The sequence below is a fragment of the Microtus oregoni genome, unplaced genomic scaffold (assembly GCF_018167655.1).
Source record: "Microtus oregoni isolate MIOR12 unplaced genomic scaffold, Mior012 000140F_ref0000409, whole genome shotgun sequence".
Taxonomy (NCBI): Eukaryota; Metazoa; Chordata; class Mammalia; order Rodentia; family Cricetidae; genus Microtus; species Microtus oregoni.
The window spans coordinates 616,561-637,918 of record NW_024544790.1 but is presented as its reverse complement, the minus strand read 5'-3'; the positions used below and the strand labels follow the sequence as shown (position 1 = coordinate 637,918).

At 42.0% G+C, this 21,358-nt stretch overlaps 1 protein-coding gene across 10 annotated transcripts in view; it reads right to left on the bottom strand.

Annotated features, from left to right (window-relative positions):
- LOC121444770 (ralBP1-associated Eps domain-containing protein 2) overlaps window positions 1-21,157 on the bottom strand; it is a 282,845-nt gene extending 261,688 nt beyond the window's left edge. For all 10 annotated transcript variants that reach the window (XM_041646677.1, XM_041646682.1, XM_041646685.1 and 7 more), the window contains exon 1: window positions 20,773-21,157. In XM_041646677.1, coding sequence (XP_041502611.1) covers window positions 20,773-21,006 — 234 coding nt within the window. In that variant the 5' untranslated portion in view covers window positions 21,007-21,157. The remainder of the gene's footprint in view (window positions 1-20,772) is intronic.
- Between the last annotated feature and the right edge of the window lie 201 nt (window positions 21,158-21,358).

The window sequence follows — 21,358 nt, the reverse complement described above, 5'->3', positions numbered from 1 at the left end:
AAAAAAATAAATAAATAAAGGTGTGCACCACCTCCAAATGGGTATCCTCGCCATGAAAAGAATCTCAAAAGAGAAGCTTTAAGTTGTCAGCACTGATTTTGATTATTAGCTGTGGACGTTTTTCTATAAATGTCCTTCATTATGTTGAAATTTTTCCTTCAATACTTATTTTGTTGCAAACTTTTATCAGGAAAGGATGTGGAACTTTGTGAAACACTTTTTAAACATCTATTGAAATGACTATTCACCATTTTACCATTCATTCTGTTGCTATAATGTATCACATTGTTTTGTGTATGTACAGCAAGCCTGTATTCCAAGATAAACTCTGCTTGTTCATGGTCTATGATCCTTTGAATATGCCATTAGATTCAGCTGGGTAGTGTTTCAGTGAAGATTGCTGTGTGTGTATTCATCAGCAATGTTGACCTTTAGTTTTCTTTCTTGTGGTTTCTGCATCCGACTTTGGTATCAGGGTGACACTGACCTAGGAAAAAGAGCTTGAGAGTACTCCATTTACTTCTATTTCAGAAGAGTTTAAAAAGGATTATAGCTGGGCATCATGGTACTTGCCAGTAATTCCAACTACTCAGGAGGCTTTGGCAGTAAGTTGAAGGTAAGTGTGGACAGCAATGTGAGTTGAAGTCCAGAGTGAACACCAGGTCTCAAGCAAACAGAAAAACAAAAGAGCTACAGTACTGAAAACAGCCTGGTATTGGCATAAAAACAGACAGGAGGACCAATGGAACCAAATAGAAGACCCAGATATTAATCCTTACACCTATGAACACCTGATTTTTGACAAAGAAGAAAAAAATATAAAATGGAAAAAAGAAAGCATATTCAACAAATGGTGCTGGCATAACTGGATATCAACATGTAAAAGAATGAAAATAGACCCATATCTATCTCCATGCACAAAACTCAAGTCCAAATGGATCAAAGAACTCAACATAAAGCCAGCCACACTGAACCTTATAGAAGAGAAAGTGGGAAGTATATTTGAACGCATTGACACAGGAGACCACTTCCTAAATATAACCCCAGTAGTACAGACACTGAGAGAAACAAATAATAAATGGGACCTCCTGAAACTGAGAAGCTTCTGTAAAGCAAAGGACTCAGTCAACAAGACAAAATGACAGCCTACAGAATGGGAAAAGATCTTCACCAACCCCACATCAGACAGAGGTCTGATCTCCAAAGTATACAAAGAACTCAAAAAATTGGTCATCAAAAGAACAAATAATCCAGTAAAAAAAAAAATGGGGTACATACCTAAACAGAGAACTCTCAACAGAGGAATCTAAAATGGCTGAAAAACACTTAAGGAAATATTCAACATCCTTAACCATCAGAGAAACGCAAATCAAAACAACTCTGAGATTTCATCTTATACCTGTAAAAATGGCCAAGATCAAAAATACTAATAATAACTTATGCTGGAGAGGTTGTGGGGTAAAGGGAACACTTCCTGAATTGCTAGTGGGAGTGCAAACTGGTACAGCCCCCTTGGACATCAGTATGGCGATTTCTCAGAAAATTAGGAAACAACCTTCCTCAAGACCCAGCAATACCACTTTTGGGTATATACCCAAAGGATGCTCAATCATGCCACAAGGACATGTGCTCAACTATGTTCATAGCAACATTGTTTGTTATAGCCAGAACCTGGATACAACCTAAATGCCCCTCAACTGAAGAATTAATAAGGAAAATGTGATACATTTACACAATGGAGTACTACACAGCAGAAAAAAATGACATCTTGAGATTTGAAGGTAAATGAATGGATCGAGATAACATCATATTGAGTGAGGTAACCCAGACCCAGAAAGACAAATATCATATATACTCACTCATAAGTGGCTTTTAGACATAAAGCAAAGAAAACCAGCCTACAAATCACAATCCCAGAGAACCTAGACAACAAAGAGGATCCTAAAAGAGACATACATGGACCTAATCTATATGAAAAGTAGAAAAAGACAAGATCTCCTGAATAAATTGGGAGCATGGGGACCATGAGAGAGGGTAGAAGGGGAGAAGAGAGGAAGGTTAGAGCTTTAAAAAAATCAATAAGAAATAAATTTAAAAAAGAAAAAAGAAAATGGTCCAGAAGGACTCGGTGCTTCATGTCTATAGTCCCAACACTCGGGAGGCTGAAACAGGAGGACTGCTAAGAGTTCAAGCCCAGTCTAATGTACACAGGGAGTTTCTAGCCAGTTGGAGCTACAGAATGAGATGCTGTCTCTAAAAATCAATAAAGGAAGAAGGGGGAGAAAGAGAGAGACAAACCACACCCTTCACTGAGACATATACATGTAATCATGCCTTTAATCAAGAAATCCAACATCTATAGAACTGACAGGAAAACAATAAGTCCTCCTTTAATACAATATCAGGAATGACATCAAGTGGGTAGAGATCACAGATGTCAGACATTCTACACGCACAAGACAACCCTCTCAACCCCTTACAACAACTTCTCAGGCCAAAAGTATCTGTAGCACTAAGGTTTAAAAACCTTGATCTGGGGTCAAGTCTCTTGCCCACCCTAAAGTGGCTCCCTTAACTAAGAATTGTGGTTCCGTGCTCCCCTATCCACCTTTCCTTTATCCCAATTCTCCTGTTTCCCAGGTCCCCCCTCCTTCCCTTCTACCTTTTCTCTCCCCATCTCCCCTTACCCCCATCCCACCCCACCCCCAAGATCCCATTTTCTCCCCGGAAATTTGGTCTACTTCCCTTAGCCAAGAGGACAACTATATGTTTTTCTTTGGGTTCACCTTCTTACTTAGCTTCTTTAGGTTCACCTATTGTAGACTCCGTGGTCCTTATTTATGGCTAGAAACCAATTATGAGTGAGTACATCCCATATTCATCTTTTTGGGTCTGGGACACCTCACTCAGGATAGTGTTTTCTATTTCCATCCATTTGCATGCAAAATTCGAGAAGTCATTGTTTTATACCGCAGCGTAGTACTCTAGCGTGTATATATTCCATACTTTCTTCATCCATTCTTCCATTGAAGGGCATCTAGGTTGTTTCCAGGTTCTGGCTATTACAAATAATACTGCTATGAACATAGTTGAACAAATGCTTTTGTCATTTGATAGAGCATCTCTTGGGTATATTCCCAAGAGTGGTATTGCTGGGTCCAGGGGTAAGTTGATCCCGAATTTCCTGAGAAACCGAAAGATGAGGTTCCCAGTTAGTTCCTTGGGCAGCTGAGGATTGGGAACCTGAAATGACCCTATCCTAGAGCAATACTGACGAATATCTTGCATATCATCATAGAATCTTCATCTGGTGATGGATAGAGATAGAGACAGAGACCCACACAGGAGCACTGGACTGAGCTCCCAAGGTCCCAATGAGGAGCAGAAGGAGGGAGAACATGAGCAAAGAATTCGGGACCACGAGGCGTGCATCCACCCACTGAGACAGTGGAGCTGATCTACGGGGAGCTCACCAAGGCCAGCTGGACTGTGACCGAAAAAGCATGGGATAAAACCGGACTCTCTGAACATGGCGAACAATGAGGGCTGATGAGATGCCAAGGACAATGGCACGGGGTTTTGATCCTACTTAATGTGCTGGCGTTGTGGGAGCCTAGCCAGTTTGGATGTTCACCTTCCTAGATATGGACGGAGGGGGGAGGACCTAGGACTTAACACAGGGCAGGGAACCCTGACTGCTCTGTGGACTGGAGAGGGAGGGGGAGAGGAGTGGGGGGAGGGGGAGAAGGGTGGGAGGAGGGGGAGAAGGGTGGGAGGAGGGGGAGAAGGGTGGGAGGAGGGGGAGAAGGGTGGGAGGAGGGGGAGAAGGGTGGGAGGAGGGGAAGGGAAATGGGAGGCTGGGAGGAGGTGGAAACTTGTTTTTTGTTTATTTTTTTTTCTTCTTTTCGCAATAAAAAAAAAAAAAACCTTGATCTGGAGATCAAGGAAAGAGAGATCTTGGTTGAGGGAGCCATTATATGGTTAGCAAGAAACCTGGCTCTAGAGAAATTCCCAGGAACCCACAAGAACAACCCCATCTAAGACCCTAAGCAATAGAGGAGAGGGTGCCCAAACTGGCTTTGCTCCATAGTCAGACTGATGACTGTCTTAAATGTCACCATAGAACCTTCGTCCAACAACAGATGGAAACCCACATCAGAGAACTGGACTGAACTCCCAAAGTCCAGATGAAGAGTAGGAGGAATGAGAATATGAGCCAAGCGATCAAGACCATGATGGGTACACCGACTGAAACCATTTACCTGAGCTAATGGAAGCTCACCAACACCAGCTGGACTGGGAAGAAACAAGCACAGGACCAAACTAGTCCCTTTGAATGTGGTTGACAGTTGCATGGCTGGAGCAGACTGAGGGGTCACTGGCAGTAGCACAAGGATTTATCCCTACTGCTTGTACTGGCTTTTTGGAACCTATTCTCTTTGGATGTATACCTTGCTCAGCCTAGATACAGTAGGGAGGGCCTTGGATCTTCCACAGAGCAATGTGCCTTACCCTCTCTGAGGAGTGGATGGGGGTCGGGTGGGAGGTAAGTGGAGGAAATAGGAGGAGAAGAGGGAGTTAAAACTTGGATTGGGTATGTAAAATGAAAAAAAAATAGTTTGTTTTCTTTTTTAAAAATGAAAAGTAAATAAATATAAAAAACAAAATAATTAAAACCTTGATCTGGATGGAGTTGAAGTGCCTTAGCTGTTGAGAGCACTGACTGTTCTTTAGAGGACCCTGGTTCAATTCCCAGCACCCACATGGCAACCCATTAACTGTCTGTAACGCCAGTTCCTAGGGACTAGACACCCAGGGCAAAAATCCCAATGCACATAAAATAAAAATAAACTTTGATTTGGAACAAAGAATAATTTAAGAGGCTAAAGCATACACACATTAAAATTTACATTGATTATTCTTTTTATTTTATTTTTTAATTGATTTTTATTGAGCTCTACATTTTTCTCTCTGCTCCCCTCCCTGCCTCTCCCCTCCCCTCTTCAGCCCTCCCCCAAGGTCCATGCTCCCAATTTACTCAGGAGATCTTGTCTTTTTCTACTTCCCATGTAGATTAGATCTCTCTAAGTCTCTCTTACTGTCCTCATTGTTGTCTAAGTTCTTTGGGGTTGTGATTTGTAGGCTGGTTTTCAATGGAGTACTACACAGCAGAAAAAAATAACGACATCTTGAATTATGTAGAAAAATGGATGGAGCTAGAAAATGTTATTTTGAGTGAGGCAACCCAGATACATTGATTATTCTTATCGCCATCTCTCGATATTAGAACTATGAAAGTACAAGAATATGTGCAAACAAGGAATAATAAAACATTTCCAAGTTGTGTATGGTAGTGCTCACATTTTGGAAGGTGGAGAGAAAAGACTAGAAGACTAGAAGTTTAAGATCACCCTCCACTCCAAGGCCAATTCAGGGTCAACACAAACTATATGAAACTTCCTGAAAAAAAAAAAAACTAGTTATCAGGACAAGTGATATGGCTCAGTGGGTAAAGGAACTTACTGCCAAGCCTAACATTCAGAGTTCAATCCCCAAGACCCATATGATGGAAAGAGAGAACCAATTCCTTGAGTTATTCTTTGGCCTACACACACACAGACACACAGACACACTATATATATATATATGAGAAACATGAAATAATTCCAAAGATAAACTCAAAAGACAGAGCACACCAAATGCCTCCTAGAGTAAAACGCTGTTGGTGCTCTGACATCTGTTTTTTACAAGGCTGATTTTGAACTAGGAGAGAGACAAAGAGACTACTGTGGTAAGGAATGTCCTTTTGAAAGTATCTGGGACAAATGTTACATGTTTCAAAAAGAGTGCCTTTAAATAAAATGTTTTGCAATACGTGGGGTTGAACCCAGGACCTCACACATGCTAGACAAACACTCTACCAATTGAGCTATAGCCCCAATATTTTAAAAACCTTATTTTGAATGTTTGAGACAACGTTTCCTTAAGTTGTTCAGGCTAACCTAAACTATGTAACCAATGGACGCCTTGACTTTACCATCTTCCTGCCTCTATGCCCTCAATTACAAGATTATATCTGCACCACCAGGCCTTGCTTGATAAACAAATTTCGTTTGTATTTGTTTGTTTCTCAAAACAGGGTTTTACTGTATAGTAGTCCTGGCTACCCTGGAACTCAGTTATGAATTAGCAACAAAAATAATTTTATGGTTGGGGGTCACCACAACATGAGGAACAGTGTTAAAGGATCTCAGCATTAGGAAGATTGAGAACCACTGATGTAGAGGATAGCTGAGTTTCTCAAACCTGTCAAACGCCTTTTGCCTTCCAGTCCGTTATAGGTAAGGGATCTCACATGGAGCATAAAGAGAATAAGCCCTCTAAGCAGCTGGCACTTGCTCCAGAGTGGCTTTCCACAGTCTGTCCTAACTCTTTTGTCCTCATCCTGCCCATCTGAGCACAACTCAGAGATGGGATTACAATGACTGCCAGGGACCTGAGGAAGCAACTGAGCATCCATTAACTCTAGGCTTCCTGGAAGCAAGAGGAGCACAGCAGCCTTACAGAACCTCACTCCCAACATGGACAACAATAAGCTAGAAGAACAGATAATTCTACACCTAAAACCTCGCAACTTCTTCAAAGCAAGGCTTCTTAACTTTGCACTAAAAACTTTTATTTAAAGGCAGTAATTTTGAAACATGTAATATTTGTCCCAGATACTTTCATAGTGGATATCTTTTAAAAATAATATTTTAAATGCATAAAATATTTAAAATAAAACACATAAGACTATGAAAACCATATTGAAATATAAACCATCAAAACAACAAAAACTAAATATGTGGCAGATATATATGCTTTTACCACAATGAATAAGATCAGCCAATGTCTATTCACTATAATCCATTTTTAATATATCTCTGATAAATGCATAATCTAAAACTGATTTCTGTTTTTTGAGACAGGGTCTAACTGTGTCACCCAGGCAGTCCTCTATCTCATGGCAATTCCCTGCCTCCACCTTCTAATAGAAAATACAAGGTACTTGACTATAGAAAACTAAGATTTGGGGGAGGAACTAAAAGCTAGCTTGTGGAAGTTTCAAATAATTAGCAAAATAACTCAAGATTCCCTCAAAACCAATTTTCTATTTTCTTAAACAGGCCAGTCCCAAATTAGGAGTGTGAAACTAGGACAGTTTTTAAAGCTGTCTTTTATTTCTGGACTTCAGCTGGTTACTTTTTGATCTCCTTATTGCTTTCTCTAAAGTTTATTTTTGCTTTTTTAATTAATTTCTTAAGTTACCATACTTGGTTATTGTATTTTTCATAGCTATGTATAAAGACACTATGTTTTTGGTCATCCCCTTTCCTCAATGTTCTCTTCTATCACCCCTGTCCACGCCTTATTGGTGCCCTTGTTCCCAGCAGATTTCATTTCTTCTGCTTTGATGGCACATGTATTCCATTACTCCCTTTTACCCCCTTTCTAGCCCCTATGTGCATGCACACACACACACACACACACACACACACACACACACACACATACACACACACACACTCGTGCACTAAAAAGAAACATCTAGATCCTGCAGGAAAGAAAACACATATTCTCTTTCTCAGTCTAGCATATTTCTCTTATCATACTGATTTCTGGTTCCATCCATTTTTTTGTAAATGCCACAATTTCATTTCTCATTATAGTTACATTAAAAAAATCCATTTTCTTTATCTAGCCACATGTAGGTGGGCACCTAGGCTGGTTCCAATTCCAGGCTATTGTGAGCAGTACAGCAAGCAGTACATATGAATGTGCAATTAGCTCTGTGGTATTCTGACTTAAAAAGTTCTTTGCCTATATGTCCCCAACTATTACAAATCAGTTCTCAAGACCATCACCCACAGCCAATAGCTTGATGTAGAAAACCATTGTGAGGGTTACCATTTAACCCAAGGAGACGGGTAAGCCTATCTTCCTAAATATTTTCTGTTTTACTCTTTGGGTCAGTTGTTTTTCCTCTTAACTCAAAGGAGGTCGGAAAAAGAAGTAGAAAAATACATGTTGGTACAGAGAATGCTACTCAGTGATTGACTACTCTCCTAATGTGTGAGAGGTAGGTTTAACCTCTGCAAAAAAAAAACCTAAACAGCAAAACTTTGGGTCCAATTCAATACTTTCTCAATTTGGATGGTGAAAATAACATATACTTTGAGACACGGTCTTGCTGTATTGTCTTGACTGGCTGTATGTAGTCCTGGCCAGCCTAGTACTGTCTCTGTAGCTCAGGCTGGAGTCAGAGTTGAGGTAATTCTCCTGCCTCAACCTGTCATAGGTTTGTACTACTATGCCTGGCAACCCTCAACATCTTTAATTCTTTTTAATTTTAAAAAAAAAAAATTGTTGCTGTTTTCTGCTTTTTGAGACAAGGTTTCTCTGTAGCTTTCTTTGGAGCCTGTCCTGGAACTAGCTCTTGTAGACCAGGCCAGCCTCTGCCTCTCAAGTGCTGAGGTTAAAGGCATGTGCCACCACCGTGCAGCCACATCTTTATTTTTATTAGCCTCGCCAACCGAAATTGAGCATTTCATTATGCATGTAACCAACATTTCACAATAATGTCAGTACTTTTTATAGAAATAGGATGCTTAACTGTGTTTGGTGGCCCACATATTTTATAGACACCATTTAACCACAGACAATAGGTACCTTTGCTGCCCATCTTAAACCACTGTATGCTCCCATCTCCTCTTGCCCACTCCCAGGTTCATTTCTTGAAAGTAAAACTTATAAAATATATGTCTGAGACTTGCTTTACAATAATAGGAAGGGGAGAAATAAGGTTATAGATGTAGATTAATGGTGACGAGCCTTAGTGGTTAAGGATAGCACGGTCTACAACATTATTGTAGCTATCTGTTTGAGATTTTGTTGGGTTTGTTGTTGTTTGGGGTTGTATCTGCTGATTCATCTTTGACAAGAGGTCCTGCAGCAAAAAAGAAAAAAAGGTAGCCCAGGCTGGCCTGAGACTCATAATCTCCCTTCCTCTCATCCTTTTCATCATTTGCCTACCACCAGGCACCACCACAACCAACACGGTTTTACGCTTTTTAAAAAGTGACATACACATCCAATATCCAGGAGGATAATTATATGTTTTTCTTTGGGTTCGCCTTCTTATTTAGCTTCTCTAGGCTCACGAATTATAGGATCAATGTCCTTTATTTATGGCTAGAATCCACTTATGAGTGAGTACAACCATATTCATCTTTTGGGGTCTGGGTTACCTCACTCAGGATAGTGTTTTCTATTTCCATCCATTTGCATGCAAAATTCAAGATATCATTGTTTTTTACCACTGAGTAGTACTCTAATGTGTATATATTCCATACTTTCTTCATCCATTCTTCCATTGAGGAGCATCTAGATTGTTTCCAGGTTCTGGCTATTACAAATAATGCTACTATGAACATAGTTGAACAAATGCTTTTGTAGTATGATAGGGCATCTCTTGGGTATATTCCCAAGAGTGGTATCGCTGGATCCTGGGGTAGGTTGATCCCGAATTTCCTGAGAAACCGCCACACTGCTTTCCAAAGTGGTTGCACAAGTTTGCATTCCCACCAGCAATGGATGAGTGTACCCCTTTCTCCACAACCTCTCCAGCAAAGGCTGTCATTCTGACAGGTGTAAGATGGTATCTCAAAGTTGTTTTGATTTGCATTTCCCTGATCGCTAAGGAAGTTGAGCATGACCTTAAGTGTCTTTTGGCCATTTGAACTTCTTCCTTTGAGAATTCTCTGTTCAGTTCAGTGCCCCATTTTTTAATTGGGTTGATTAGCCTTTTACGGTCTAGTTTCTTGAGTTCTTTATATATTTTGGAGATCAAACCTTTGTCAGTTGCGGGGTTGGTGAAGCAAAAATTGGGAACTTGGGGGTGGGAGTGAGGCGGGGGTAAGGGGAGATGGGGAGAGGAAAGTGAGAAGGGGAGGATGGGGAGAGCTTGGGGGAATGGGAGGGTTGGGATGGAGGAAGAGTAGATATGGGAGCAAGGAAGAATATATCTTAATTAAGGGAGCCATTTTAGGGTTGGCAAGAGACTTAACTCTAGAGGGTTCCCAGGTGTCCAAGGAGATGTCCCCAGCTAGTTCCTTGGGCAGCTGATGAGAGGGAGCCTGAGATGGCCCTATCCTATAGCCATACTGATGATTATCTTGCATATCACCATAGAACCTTTATCTGGTGATGGATAGACATAGAGACAGAGACCCACATTGGAGCACTGGACTAAGTTCCCAAGGTCCAAATGAAGAGCAGAAGGAGGGAGAACATGAGCAAGGAAGTCAGAACCGCGAGGGGTGCGCCCACCTACTGAGACGTTGGGACTGATCTAATGGGAGCTCACCAAGGCCAGCTGAACTGGGACTGATGGAGCATGTGATCAAACCGGACTCCCTGAACGTGGCGGACAATGAGTGCTGACTGAGAAGCCAAGGACAATGGCACTGGGTTTCGATCCTACTGCATGAACTGGCTTTGTGGGAACCTAGTCTGTTCGGATGCTCACCTTCCTAGGCCTGGATGGAGGGGGGAGGACCTTGGACTTCCCACAGGGCAGGGAATCCTGACTGCTCTTTGGACTGGAGAGGGAGGGGTAGAGGAAGTGGGAGGATGGGGGAAAGAAATGAGAGGAGGGGAGAAGGTGGAATTTTTTAATAATAATAATAACAATAAGTGACATACACAATGGAATCCTAAGTTCAGCAGTAAAGAAAATTGAAAATTTCCAGGTAAATGACTATAACTTAGTATATACGATATACTAAGTGAGGTAACCCAGACTCCAGAAAGACAAATGCCACATATTCTCTCTTCATGTGTATCTTAACTCTATCTAAATCTTTAGATCTGAGTATATAACCTGGAGTAACTGCAGAAGCCAAGAAAATAGAGAGGGCCAATGAGAGAGCAGGGAAGGTAGGACAGTGTTGCTATAAAGGGAAAAAGAGGGAAACTGGGGGTCTTTAACTGGGGGTGGAGGAGGGAGAATAATACAGAGGGAATGGAATGTAGGAGATAGAAATAATACCAAGGATGTTTTTAAAAGCTGCAAGGAGCCGGGCGGTGGTGTTCCCACATGCCTTTAATCCCAGCCCTCAGGAGTCAGAGGCAGGTGGATCTCTGTGAGTTCAAGGCCTCCTGGTCTACAGGGTGAGTTTCAGGACAACCAGGAGGAATACACAGAGAAAAACAAAAAAATCCATAATGAAACATTTTATAAGCTTACTTAAAATCTATTCCTTATATTGATGTGTGTATTACAGGTACATACACACAGAGAGAGAAACACAGAGAGCATTTAGGTGGAGTTGTGCTACATGGAGTAATAATGCTCCCTGCAAGAGCCATAGACATCTAACAAAAACCCCAGCATCAGGCATGAAAAACTTACTTTCTAGTTGTTGGTCAGGGTAATCCAAGAGACTCCCTAAACAATATAGTGTATTGCTATTGCCCTTGGTTGCCTCCCAGAAGTTGAAGATAAATCCCCATTGCTGAATACATAAGCTGGATTTTACCAGAAAGCCTCCCCCTCCCCCACCAGGACTAGCTTTCATAGTATCAGAAGGTGCTAGGTAAGCTGCCAAGAGAGAAAAAAAAGCAATCAATAGTCCTAGGCAGCTGTTAAGCCTGTGAACCACAACAATGACTGGCCCTGCAAGATTTCCCCAATGGTACAATAACAGCACTTTTATCTTGGGGGTAACAACGCTGTCTAACTAGACTTAAGGAATGTTCAATATGAAGGACTTCATGTCTGGTACTATAAACTTAGCCAACTATCCATGGCTGGAGAAGTCATAGACCCTGGGGAACAAACTACTACTGCCATTTTTCCTAAATCAATATAATTTCTGGCTGTATTCTAAATGCTTACCTTCTGTCTACAGACAAGTGTAGCTCTCACACCTCTGCACAGCAGCTTCTTTTTACAGAAGACAGAGTATATACTACAAAGATCCACAAGTGGCCAAAATGCAGAAAATAAGTAAGTACAAGGTGCCAACTCCAATTGGTACAATAATAACACAACACCTACACCTAAGGCTCTAGGAAAATTGAGGAAGAGATGGGAAGATTGAAAGGGCCAGAGGATTGGGACACCTGCTAACAGACTGTCCCTTCTATGTGAGAGGGAAACTGCACCTATGAAATCTCAAGATTTTGGTTGCATAAACAAGACCTGAATAATAGCACCAATTGACATTCTAATGTGGATGGCAGAAATTCCACAAGGCCCTACCTCTAGAGGAAGAGCGATAGATAAGCAAGGAATGGCTGCTGAGAGAGAACAAAATGACAGAAGAAGGAGAGCAAGAATCAGTTTTCTCCTGGGATTAAGCCCCCGATATAGGTTATCCAATCCCAAGTGGTCAGCCCTAAACACATGTACATATAGAGAGAGAGAGAGAGAGAGAGAGAGAGAGAGAGAGAGAGAGAGAGAGAGAGAGAATAATTAAAGAAGACATCGTGTGAATTGGAAAAGAAGGTGGAATATGGAGGGTGTTGAAGAGGGGAATGTAAAATTTAAAAACAGTAACAGTAACAGAACTGTGCTGCAGTTTTATGGAATGGTGGTGGTGGTGGTGGTAGTAGGGTGTGTGGGTGTATGGGGGTGTGTGATGTGGTGTGTGTTTGTTTTGGGGGGGAGGGGACAGGGGTTGAGACAGTATCTTGGTGTGCAGCCTCAGCTGACCTGGAACTTACTATGTAGATCGAGCTGACTTTGAACTCGTAGAGATCCACCTGTCTCTGCCTCTGCCCCTTGAGTGCTGGGATTAATGGTGTGCCTCTACATTTCTTTTTCTTAATGGAATGTACTGGATGACGCTACAACTTTGTTCAGATGCCTGAAGAACCTGGAGAAGCTATTGCTGCTGCTATTGATGCATGGCATACTAATATTACTGGTCATATATATGCATGAGCACATATCGTGTAAATCTGAATTTTTGGAAACTTCAGTTGTGCTATCATCTTTGGAAAAAAGTACCCCAGTTTGCCATGTTGAGTTGGCACTGTACAGAAATTAATAGCCATATTGGTCTAGAAATGTTAAACTTAAGGTTTTTTCCCATTAAATATTTAAAGTCTTATCTCTGTGAGTTTGATTACAGAAACTAAAAGAGCAGTCTCTAAATAATAAAAAATGAAAATCCATGAATGCCCAGTTAGTTTAAAAGGCCACTGTCAACCTAAAGAATGTCAGCGTGCATTCTAGTACCTATGGGTATTTTTAATGTTCATGTGTGTTTACAACAATCCCCCAGTTGTGTGGCACTGTGCATCTATCAGGAAGGCGGCTTACTTTCCTTTGGTGTAAGGATCTCTCTCTACAATATCACAATGATGACTCACTGTAAGAGTGGGTAATAAAGTTTTCAAAGGAAATAAATGAACTGACGGGGCATGTGCCAACAAGGACAAATTCCAAAAAAAATAACAATGAGAGGAAAAACAAGTTTGCAGAAGGTTGTCTCGAAGAATACAATGTCTCATTTTAAACTGAAATAACATAAAAATATTTTTGTTTTCTTGATCATCTATATGATATATGACGAATCTATGTATATAACAAAAGTAGAAAATAATTTTAAATCATGCATGCTGAAGTATTGTCTCACTATGCAAAACAACTTGGTTGCAACCTTGCTATCCTCCTACCTCAGTCTCCCTAGAGCTGGGCAAACAAGCATGGCTCTATCTGCACCATATTTAATATCGTTTTAACCAGACAGTGCCTTGGATCTGGTATTAAATCTGGTACTTGCTGTATCTCCTTTTAAAAAATAAACTTGGCACAGTAGTACATGCTTGTAATCCCCAAGCCTGGGAAGTGGAGGGAGGAGGATAGGGAGTTCAAAATTATCTTCAGCTGCATAGTAAGTCTGAGACCAGCCTTGACTACATGAGACTTTGTCTCAAAAAAGAAAAATGAACACTATTGCAAACAGTATTCCTAAACAGTACTATAACATAATGGCTTTTAGTGTTTTACCCTCTTACCTCACTCAAGTATATGTTACAGTGACACACAACCAGAATCCCAGAGCTCCAGAGACTGAGACAGAAGAGCTGAGGCTAACTTCTGGGTACTCAGGGCTAGCCACTACTAATGAAAACTTGTCTCGATAAAATACGTGCCAGCTATAAAATGATGTGATCTAAAGAACCAGAAGTAATAAATTGTTTCATTTACATTTTAAAGATTTTATCTTAAAGTATGTATGTATGTGAGGGTGCACATTAATATAGTATCCACAGAAGCCAGAAGATGATATCAGACCCAATGGAGTTGTAGTTACAGGGGGTCATGAGCCACCCAACATGAATGCCGGGAACTAAACAGTATGTGCTCTTATGTGCTGAACCAGCCCCTCATTTACATTTTTAAAAAATAGCTCTGGCTAACAATGAACCACAAAAAAAAAAACAGCATGGCACAATAACCCCAAAGGTACAGTAGTGATATTCATATCTTAGAGGTAACTAAAACAAGTCTCTAACTGAACTACTCAACAAGAAAAAAATTATGCCTGCTACTGGAAACCTAATCAAATAACTCCCCAGGTGCAGTCACAGATCTTAGATGGAAGTCTCCAACCATCTATACTAAACCACTTTACTAAACCAGCATAATCCCTAACTACATCTAAGTATTTTTCCTTATACCCACAGATAAGTGTAGTTCTATCCCTTCATCAAAGAAACTTCTCTTTACCTGATAGAAGAGAAAGTGGGAAGTACTCTACAACACATGGGCACAGGAGACCACTTTCTACGTATAACCCCAGCAGCACAAACATTAAGGGCCTCATTGAATAAATGGGACCTCCTGAGACTGAGAAGCTTCTGTAAAGCAAAGGACACTGTCACAAAGACAGAAAGGCAACCCATTGACTGGGAGAAGATCTTCACCAACCCCGCAACTGACAAAGGTCTGATCTCTAAAATATATAAAGAACTCAAGAAACTAGACCGTAAAAGGCTAATCAACCCAATTATAAAATGGGGCACTGAACTGAACAGAGAATTCTCAAAGGAAGAAGTTCAAATGGCCAAAAGACACTTAAGGTCATGCTCAACTTCCTTAGCGATCAGGGAAATGCAAATCAAGACAACTTTTAGATACCATCTTACACCTGTCAGAATGGCGAAAATCAAAAACACCAATGATAGCCTTTGCTGGAGAGGTTGTGGAGAAAGGGGTACACTCATCCATTGCTGGTGGGAATGCAAACTTGTGCAACCACTTTGGAAAGCAGTGTTTCGGTTTCTCAGGAAATTCGGGATCAACCTACCCCAGGATCCAGCGATACCACTCTTGGGAATATACCCAAGAGATGCCCTATCATACTACAAAAGTATATGCTCTACTATGTTCATAGCAGCATTGTTTGTAATAGCCAGAACCTGGAAACAACCTAGATGCCCTTCAATGGAAGAATGGATGAAGAAAGTATGGAATATATACATATTAGAGTACTACTCAGCAGTAAAAAACAAGGACTTCTTGAATTCTGCATGCAAATGGATGGAAATAGAAAACACTATCCTGAGTGAGGTAAGCCAGACCCAAAAAGAGGAACATGGGATGTACTCACTCATATTTGGTTTCTAGCCATAAATAAAGGACATTGAGCCTATAATTCGTGATCCTAGAGAAGCTAAATAAGAAGGAGAACCCAAAGAAAAATATATAGGCATCCTCCTGAATATTAACCTTCATCAGGCGATGAAAGGAGACAGAGACAGAGACCCACATTGGAGCACAGGACAGAAATCTCAAGGTCCAAATCAGGAGCAGAAGGAGAGAGAGCACGAGCAAGGAACTCAGGACCGCGAGGGGTGCACCCACACACTGAGACAATGGGGATGTTCTATCGGGAACTCACCAAGGCCAGCTGGCCTAGGTCTGAAAAATCATGGGATAAAACCGGACTCGCTTAACATAGCAGACAATGAGGACTACTGAGAACTCAAGAACAATGGCAATGGTTTTTGATCCTACTGCACGTACTGGCTTTGTGGGAGCCTAGGCAGTTTGGATGCTCACCTTACTAGACCTGGATGGAGGTGAGTGGTCCTTGGACTTCCCACAGGGCAGGGAACCCTGATTGCTCTTTGGGCTGACGAGGAAGGGGGACTTGATCGGGGAAGGGAAATGGGAGGCGGCGGCGGGGAAGAGACAGAAATCTTTAATAAATAAATAAATTTTTAAAAAAAGAAACTTCTCTTTGCAACAGATGGAGACCATTAGAGAAAACCACAAATCATTGTGCAGAGTTATGGAACCCAGTCCCAACGGATACATCTGTAAAACGCCCCAGCACCTAACACTTTGAGATCACTGTGGAAGAGAGAGTGGGAAGATTCTGAGAACCAGAGATCCAGGGAGTTTTCTGAGGCTGTCTCCTAGCACCCTCAGAAGCTACACCCACAATATCTTTCCACCATGTCTCAACATGAACTGACCAAAGAAAACAACAATATACATAGATGATGGAAGAGTCCAAGAGGCCTAAACTCTATACAAGAAACTAAAGCAACTGAGGAATGCTGAGGAGGGTCTTCACTGGAGAAGAGCACATGGATTAGTTACCCAATGCCAAATGGCCAGCCCTAAAAACAAGTAACATTATACACACTGAGCTGGTTGTATTTTGGAAGATAAATGTATATACAAATAGATATATGCATGTAACAACAATTAATTCAAAAACAGGTCATGAATTTGAACGAGAGCAGGGCATGATATATGGGAGGGTTTGAAGGAAGGGGAAAATAATGCAATTGTATTACTGCAAAAATAAAATAATTTAAAAATTATAAGAAAAAATGTTTCTGGCGAATAATCTCACTCATAACAGGAAATTTTTCCTGATCAGGATTTTGTTGATTTCCTTAGTGAATAAGCAGTTTCTTCAAAGTTATTTTTTAATTTTTAAATGAGTGACTTGTGGTGACACACATTGTAATCCCAGCACTTGGGAGGTAGTGGCAGGAGTTTAAGGTCAACTTTTGCAATATAGTGTATTTGAGGCCAGCTTGGGCTATGAGAGATCCTGAGTTCAAATTAATGACTTCTCAGTGAAGAGATTGGGAACAGAGATTTTCAAAACATCCCCAACTGAGCTGAAGAGCTGGCTCAATGGTTAAGAGCACTTGCTGCTCTTGCAAAGGACCAGAGTTCAATCCCCCGCACCCACATGGCAGCACACAACTGTCTGTACCTGCAGATTGCAGGGAATCCAATGCCCTTTTCTGACCTTGGTGGGCACCAGACACACAGAGAGAGAGAGACAGAGAGAGAGACAGAGACAGAGGGGGAGGAGAGGAGAGAGACAGAGAACACATTCATAAATGCAGGAAAAAATGTTTATACATAAAAAAATAAATAAATCTAAAAAAAAACAAAAACTACTTCTCACAGCCTGGACATACTTCTTTACCACAATCCAAATGTGACAGATACTACTTATTGGGCTTCTTCCCCCATTCAATGACTTCTCCTGATAATATAGATTGAACAGAATTTTATAACTAATCTTGATGCCCAAGAATGACCTACCATAAAAATGACAACCAATTATAACTATCAGCCTGAAACATGAACAGCATCTCTAGAGAGTGATACCATATAAAAGTGGACATCATAAACTAGTCTACATGTTTGTCGATGCATTAAGTCAAATATTAAGTTCGTCATTTGGAGTTAGCTATTGTGTGATTTAAGGACCTCCTATGCCCACTCAAGCTTACAATCACCTCCCAACAACATCATCCTTAAAACCAAACCTTTAATGCATGGATCTTTAGAAAATTCTTAACCATAACAAGTGTTAATATTTTTATAGATAAGTGTACAGGTATCTAAATCCCACATATAAAATGTTATGCATACAATTTATAAGTATATACAAATATTTCTATATAATTTGGAGAAAACCCTACAATAATCTGTAGGTTTACTTCTAAAACTAAATAATAGATGCAGTGGGGATTGTGTTTTGGTTTGGTTTGGTTTGATTTTTGGTTTTTTGAGACAAGGTTTCTCTGTAGCTTTGGTGCCTGTCCTGGAACTAGCTCTTGTAGACCAGGCTGGCCTCGAACTCAGAGATCTGCCTGTCTCTGCCTTCAGAGTGCTGGGATTAAAGGTGTGAGCCACCACCGCCCAGCTGCAGTAGTTTATTTTATGCTTCTAAAAGAAAATAAAATTAAGATTTTGTTGTTGTTGTTGTTTCTTTTTTTTTTTTTTTTGAGACAGGGTTTCTCTTTGTAACCTCACTGGCTGTCCTGGAACTTGCTCTGTAGGCCAGGCTGGCCTCAAAACTAATAAAGATCCTTCTGCCTCTGCCTCCAAGTGCTGGAATACATCACAATCACCCAGTAAAATTATGTATTTTATAGGGCATTTACTCCTGGCCAGATTTTCTTCTTTATTAATAGATAATAAGATTCTTTTTAAAGACAAGTTCTCATTTACCCAGGCTGGCCTCAAATTACCTGAGTATGACCTTGACTTGTGACCCTTCTGCCTCTACCTACTGAGAGCTGAGACTTTAGGCTTGTGCCACCACGTCCGATTTTTATGCAGTGCTGGGAACTAAATCCAGTGTTTTGTGCATGCTAGGCAAACACTCTACCCACTGAGCTACATCCCCAGCCGTAGATTATAATAATCTTAATTGTATGCTTATTAAGAGGAAAACCTGGCCATTTACCATAGAAACCACCAGGTCTTGTTATTGTCTCAATGATCTGAGCAGTTATACCTGTTGGGCCAGTTAAATCTGAACTTACAGGTTCCTATTTAGAAGGGAAAGGGGAAAGTTTTCTACATTTGTTTTTAAAAAGCTAATACTCTAATGAGGTGAAATCAATGAAGTTAGACAAAGCACCAAAGTGATAGATAAAACTTAGATGGCCACTAGATGCCAACTTTGATTACCTATCCAAGTTCAGGGTGACTTCAAATGTTAATTTTTACACTGTACCAAGAGTAGTGGGCTATTCTAATTTTACTAAGTTAAAGGGAGTACGGTTGATTTTCTGGAGTTAGTATGGGTGCATAAAGCTCAGACTTCCCACAAGCAATCTAGGAATGGCCTCTTTTGCTAACATCTGAAACAGTCTTGGTGTACAGTTTTCCACTCTAAGTCCCTGTACCTTGAGGTCTTTTTCAATTATGTCAACTTCAAGGAAGCCTCTGTTAGCACACAGGAAAGCCCCTCTCCGATTCCTGAAAAAACTTCAACCAATTCTCAGATGCCCCCTTCCTCATATCACACTTGATGTATTACTGACTACAAAATAACCCCTGCAACATGCCCAGCCCACCTATTGGGTGCCTTGCCCCAGCAATGTAGTAAATGTATTCTGCTCGTGAGTATCCTGAAGTCACTATAAGAGCTACAGTTTGTTTCAGAACACTACTTCCTCATCACCTTGTGCAACTCAACTGCTCAGCAGCAGTAGCTGACCTATCTTCTTATCAAGGAATTCTACAGGGAAAAAAAAACAGCCATGCCAAATTCTATGAATACTAATCATGTTCAGAAATCCTAAATTCGAAAAGGTGAAGCAAGTGGCTCAAATCACACTCATAAACACATGAGCATATATGTAGGCTCCAGCAGTATAAACCAATCTTGACAGACAAAAAGGCAAAACCCACAAAGGCAATGAATGATATGGCAAGCAAACCATAAAGCCCTCAGCACTCCCTAGGAACTACATTTGAAAGCCTTGCTCGACACTGTAAATATTCAGTTGGTGTTAATAACTTTCACACTATTGCTTTTGAAGTGAAGATTTATATTTGGGGTTTTATAGTAACATTTTTATCACCAGTTACTGCTGGTGACAACAAATGACAGACAAAAGGCTTAACAAGCAGTCTTTCGGCAAGCTTCAAGGAAAGCACCAAACAAAAACAGCACCTGCTGCAAATCATCCCTTCCTCCTTTCCAGGTATGGGGCGGGCAGAAAGAAGCTATGACACCCTTTGTTTCGTAACTCCACGTCAAAGTCAAGGAACAATAAAATAGGAAAGTACAGCTATATACTTCTGAGTCCAGCCCTGGGCCCAAATGGGGAACTTATTTTGGACTTGACCAATGCCCTTTTCTTGGAGCCTCAAGTCCCTGCTCTACAACTGGGCATTAAGATTTTGCAGTTTCACACTAATAATCAAAAACACATTACTGAGCAAATGTATGTAGCAGATACATATCACAAATATAAAGAGAGGACAACATGTAGTCCTAGGCCAAGAGCCATACAGACACACACGTACACACCCTTCAAGTTCAAATCCCAGCAAGGCACCCTGAGTGTGCAGTCAACAAAGGGAGGGGCAGGAGCAAGGAACAGAGGTTAAAGCAGACAGCAGCCAAAACAAACATCACTTCCAGAACAGGGCAAACTTTGGGTCTGGGAGGCTGAAGAACCCCCAGAAACGACAGGGGTGCTGGACTCCCTCAAGGGACGAAGAGCGCACCCAAGCACTGGGTGAGGAGGAGAGCTGCAGAGGAGGCTGCTGTCCCCGGGGACAAGGGCGTCGCCGCCATCCTCGGCTGCACAGCACCCCCCTTTTTTACCGCCCTGGCCGCCGCCCTCTAGATCCCCGCGAATAGTCGTTGTCGCCCCATTCTTCCATAGACACCGTCCCCACAGACCCGCGAGGGATAAAAGAGCACAGAGACATACCTGGTGCAACGTCTCCGGTGGCAGCTGGGACGCTCGGAACAGATCGGCCACTGGACCGGCGGCCGCAGTGGCAGTGCTGGGGGCGACCCTGGTAGCCTCGGGGGGTCCAGGTCCCGGGCCCCCGCTCGCAGCGCCTGCACAGCGCGCGAAGAGCTCAGAGTAGCACTGCTGCTCGCTCTCACTCAGCAGCAACGGCGGCCCCGCGCCGCAGCCTCCACCAGCCGCCACCTCCATAGGGCCTCCTGTGGGGTCCCGGCCGAGCGCTTTCCCGGTCGCGGTGCCGGTGCCTCGGTCAGGGCCACCGCCGCCGCCTCGGCCTCCGAAGCCGCCGCCCCCACGCCCCGCAGCTGCAGCGCCTCTGCTTCCTCCAAGCGCGCGCCGGCCCCGCCCCCCGGGCTTGAATGTTGTGCCTCGGACGCGCGGCACATGGAGACAGGCGCGGCCCCGACCAATCACAGCCCGGGATTCCACCTGGGCCCCTCCCCTGACGGCCGCCCCTCCCCGCCTCTTCGCCAGGTAAGGAACTCAACTCAGCCGGCTGCCTTCCCAAGCTTATCACCGGCTCTGCAGGGGAGGCCAGACCTGG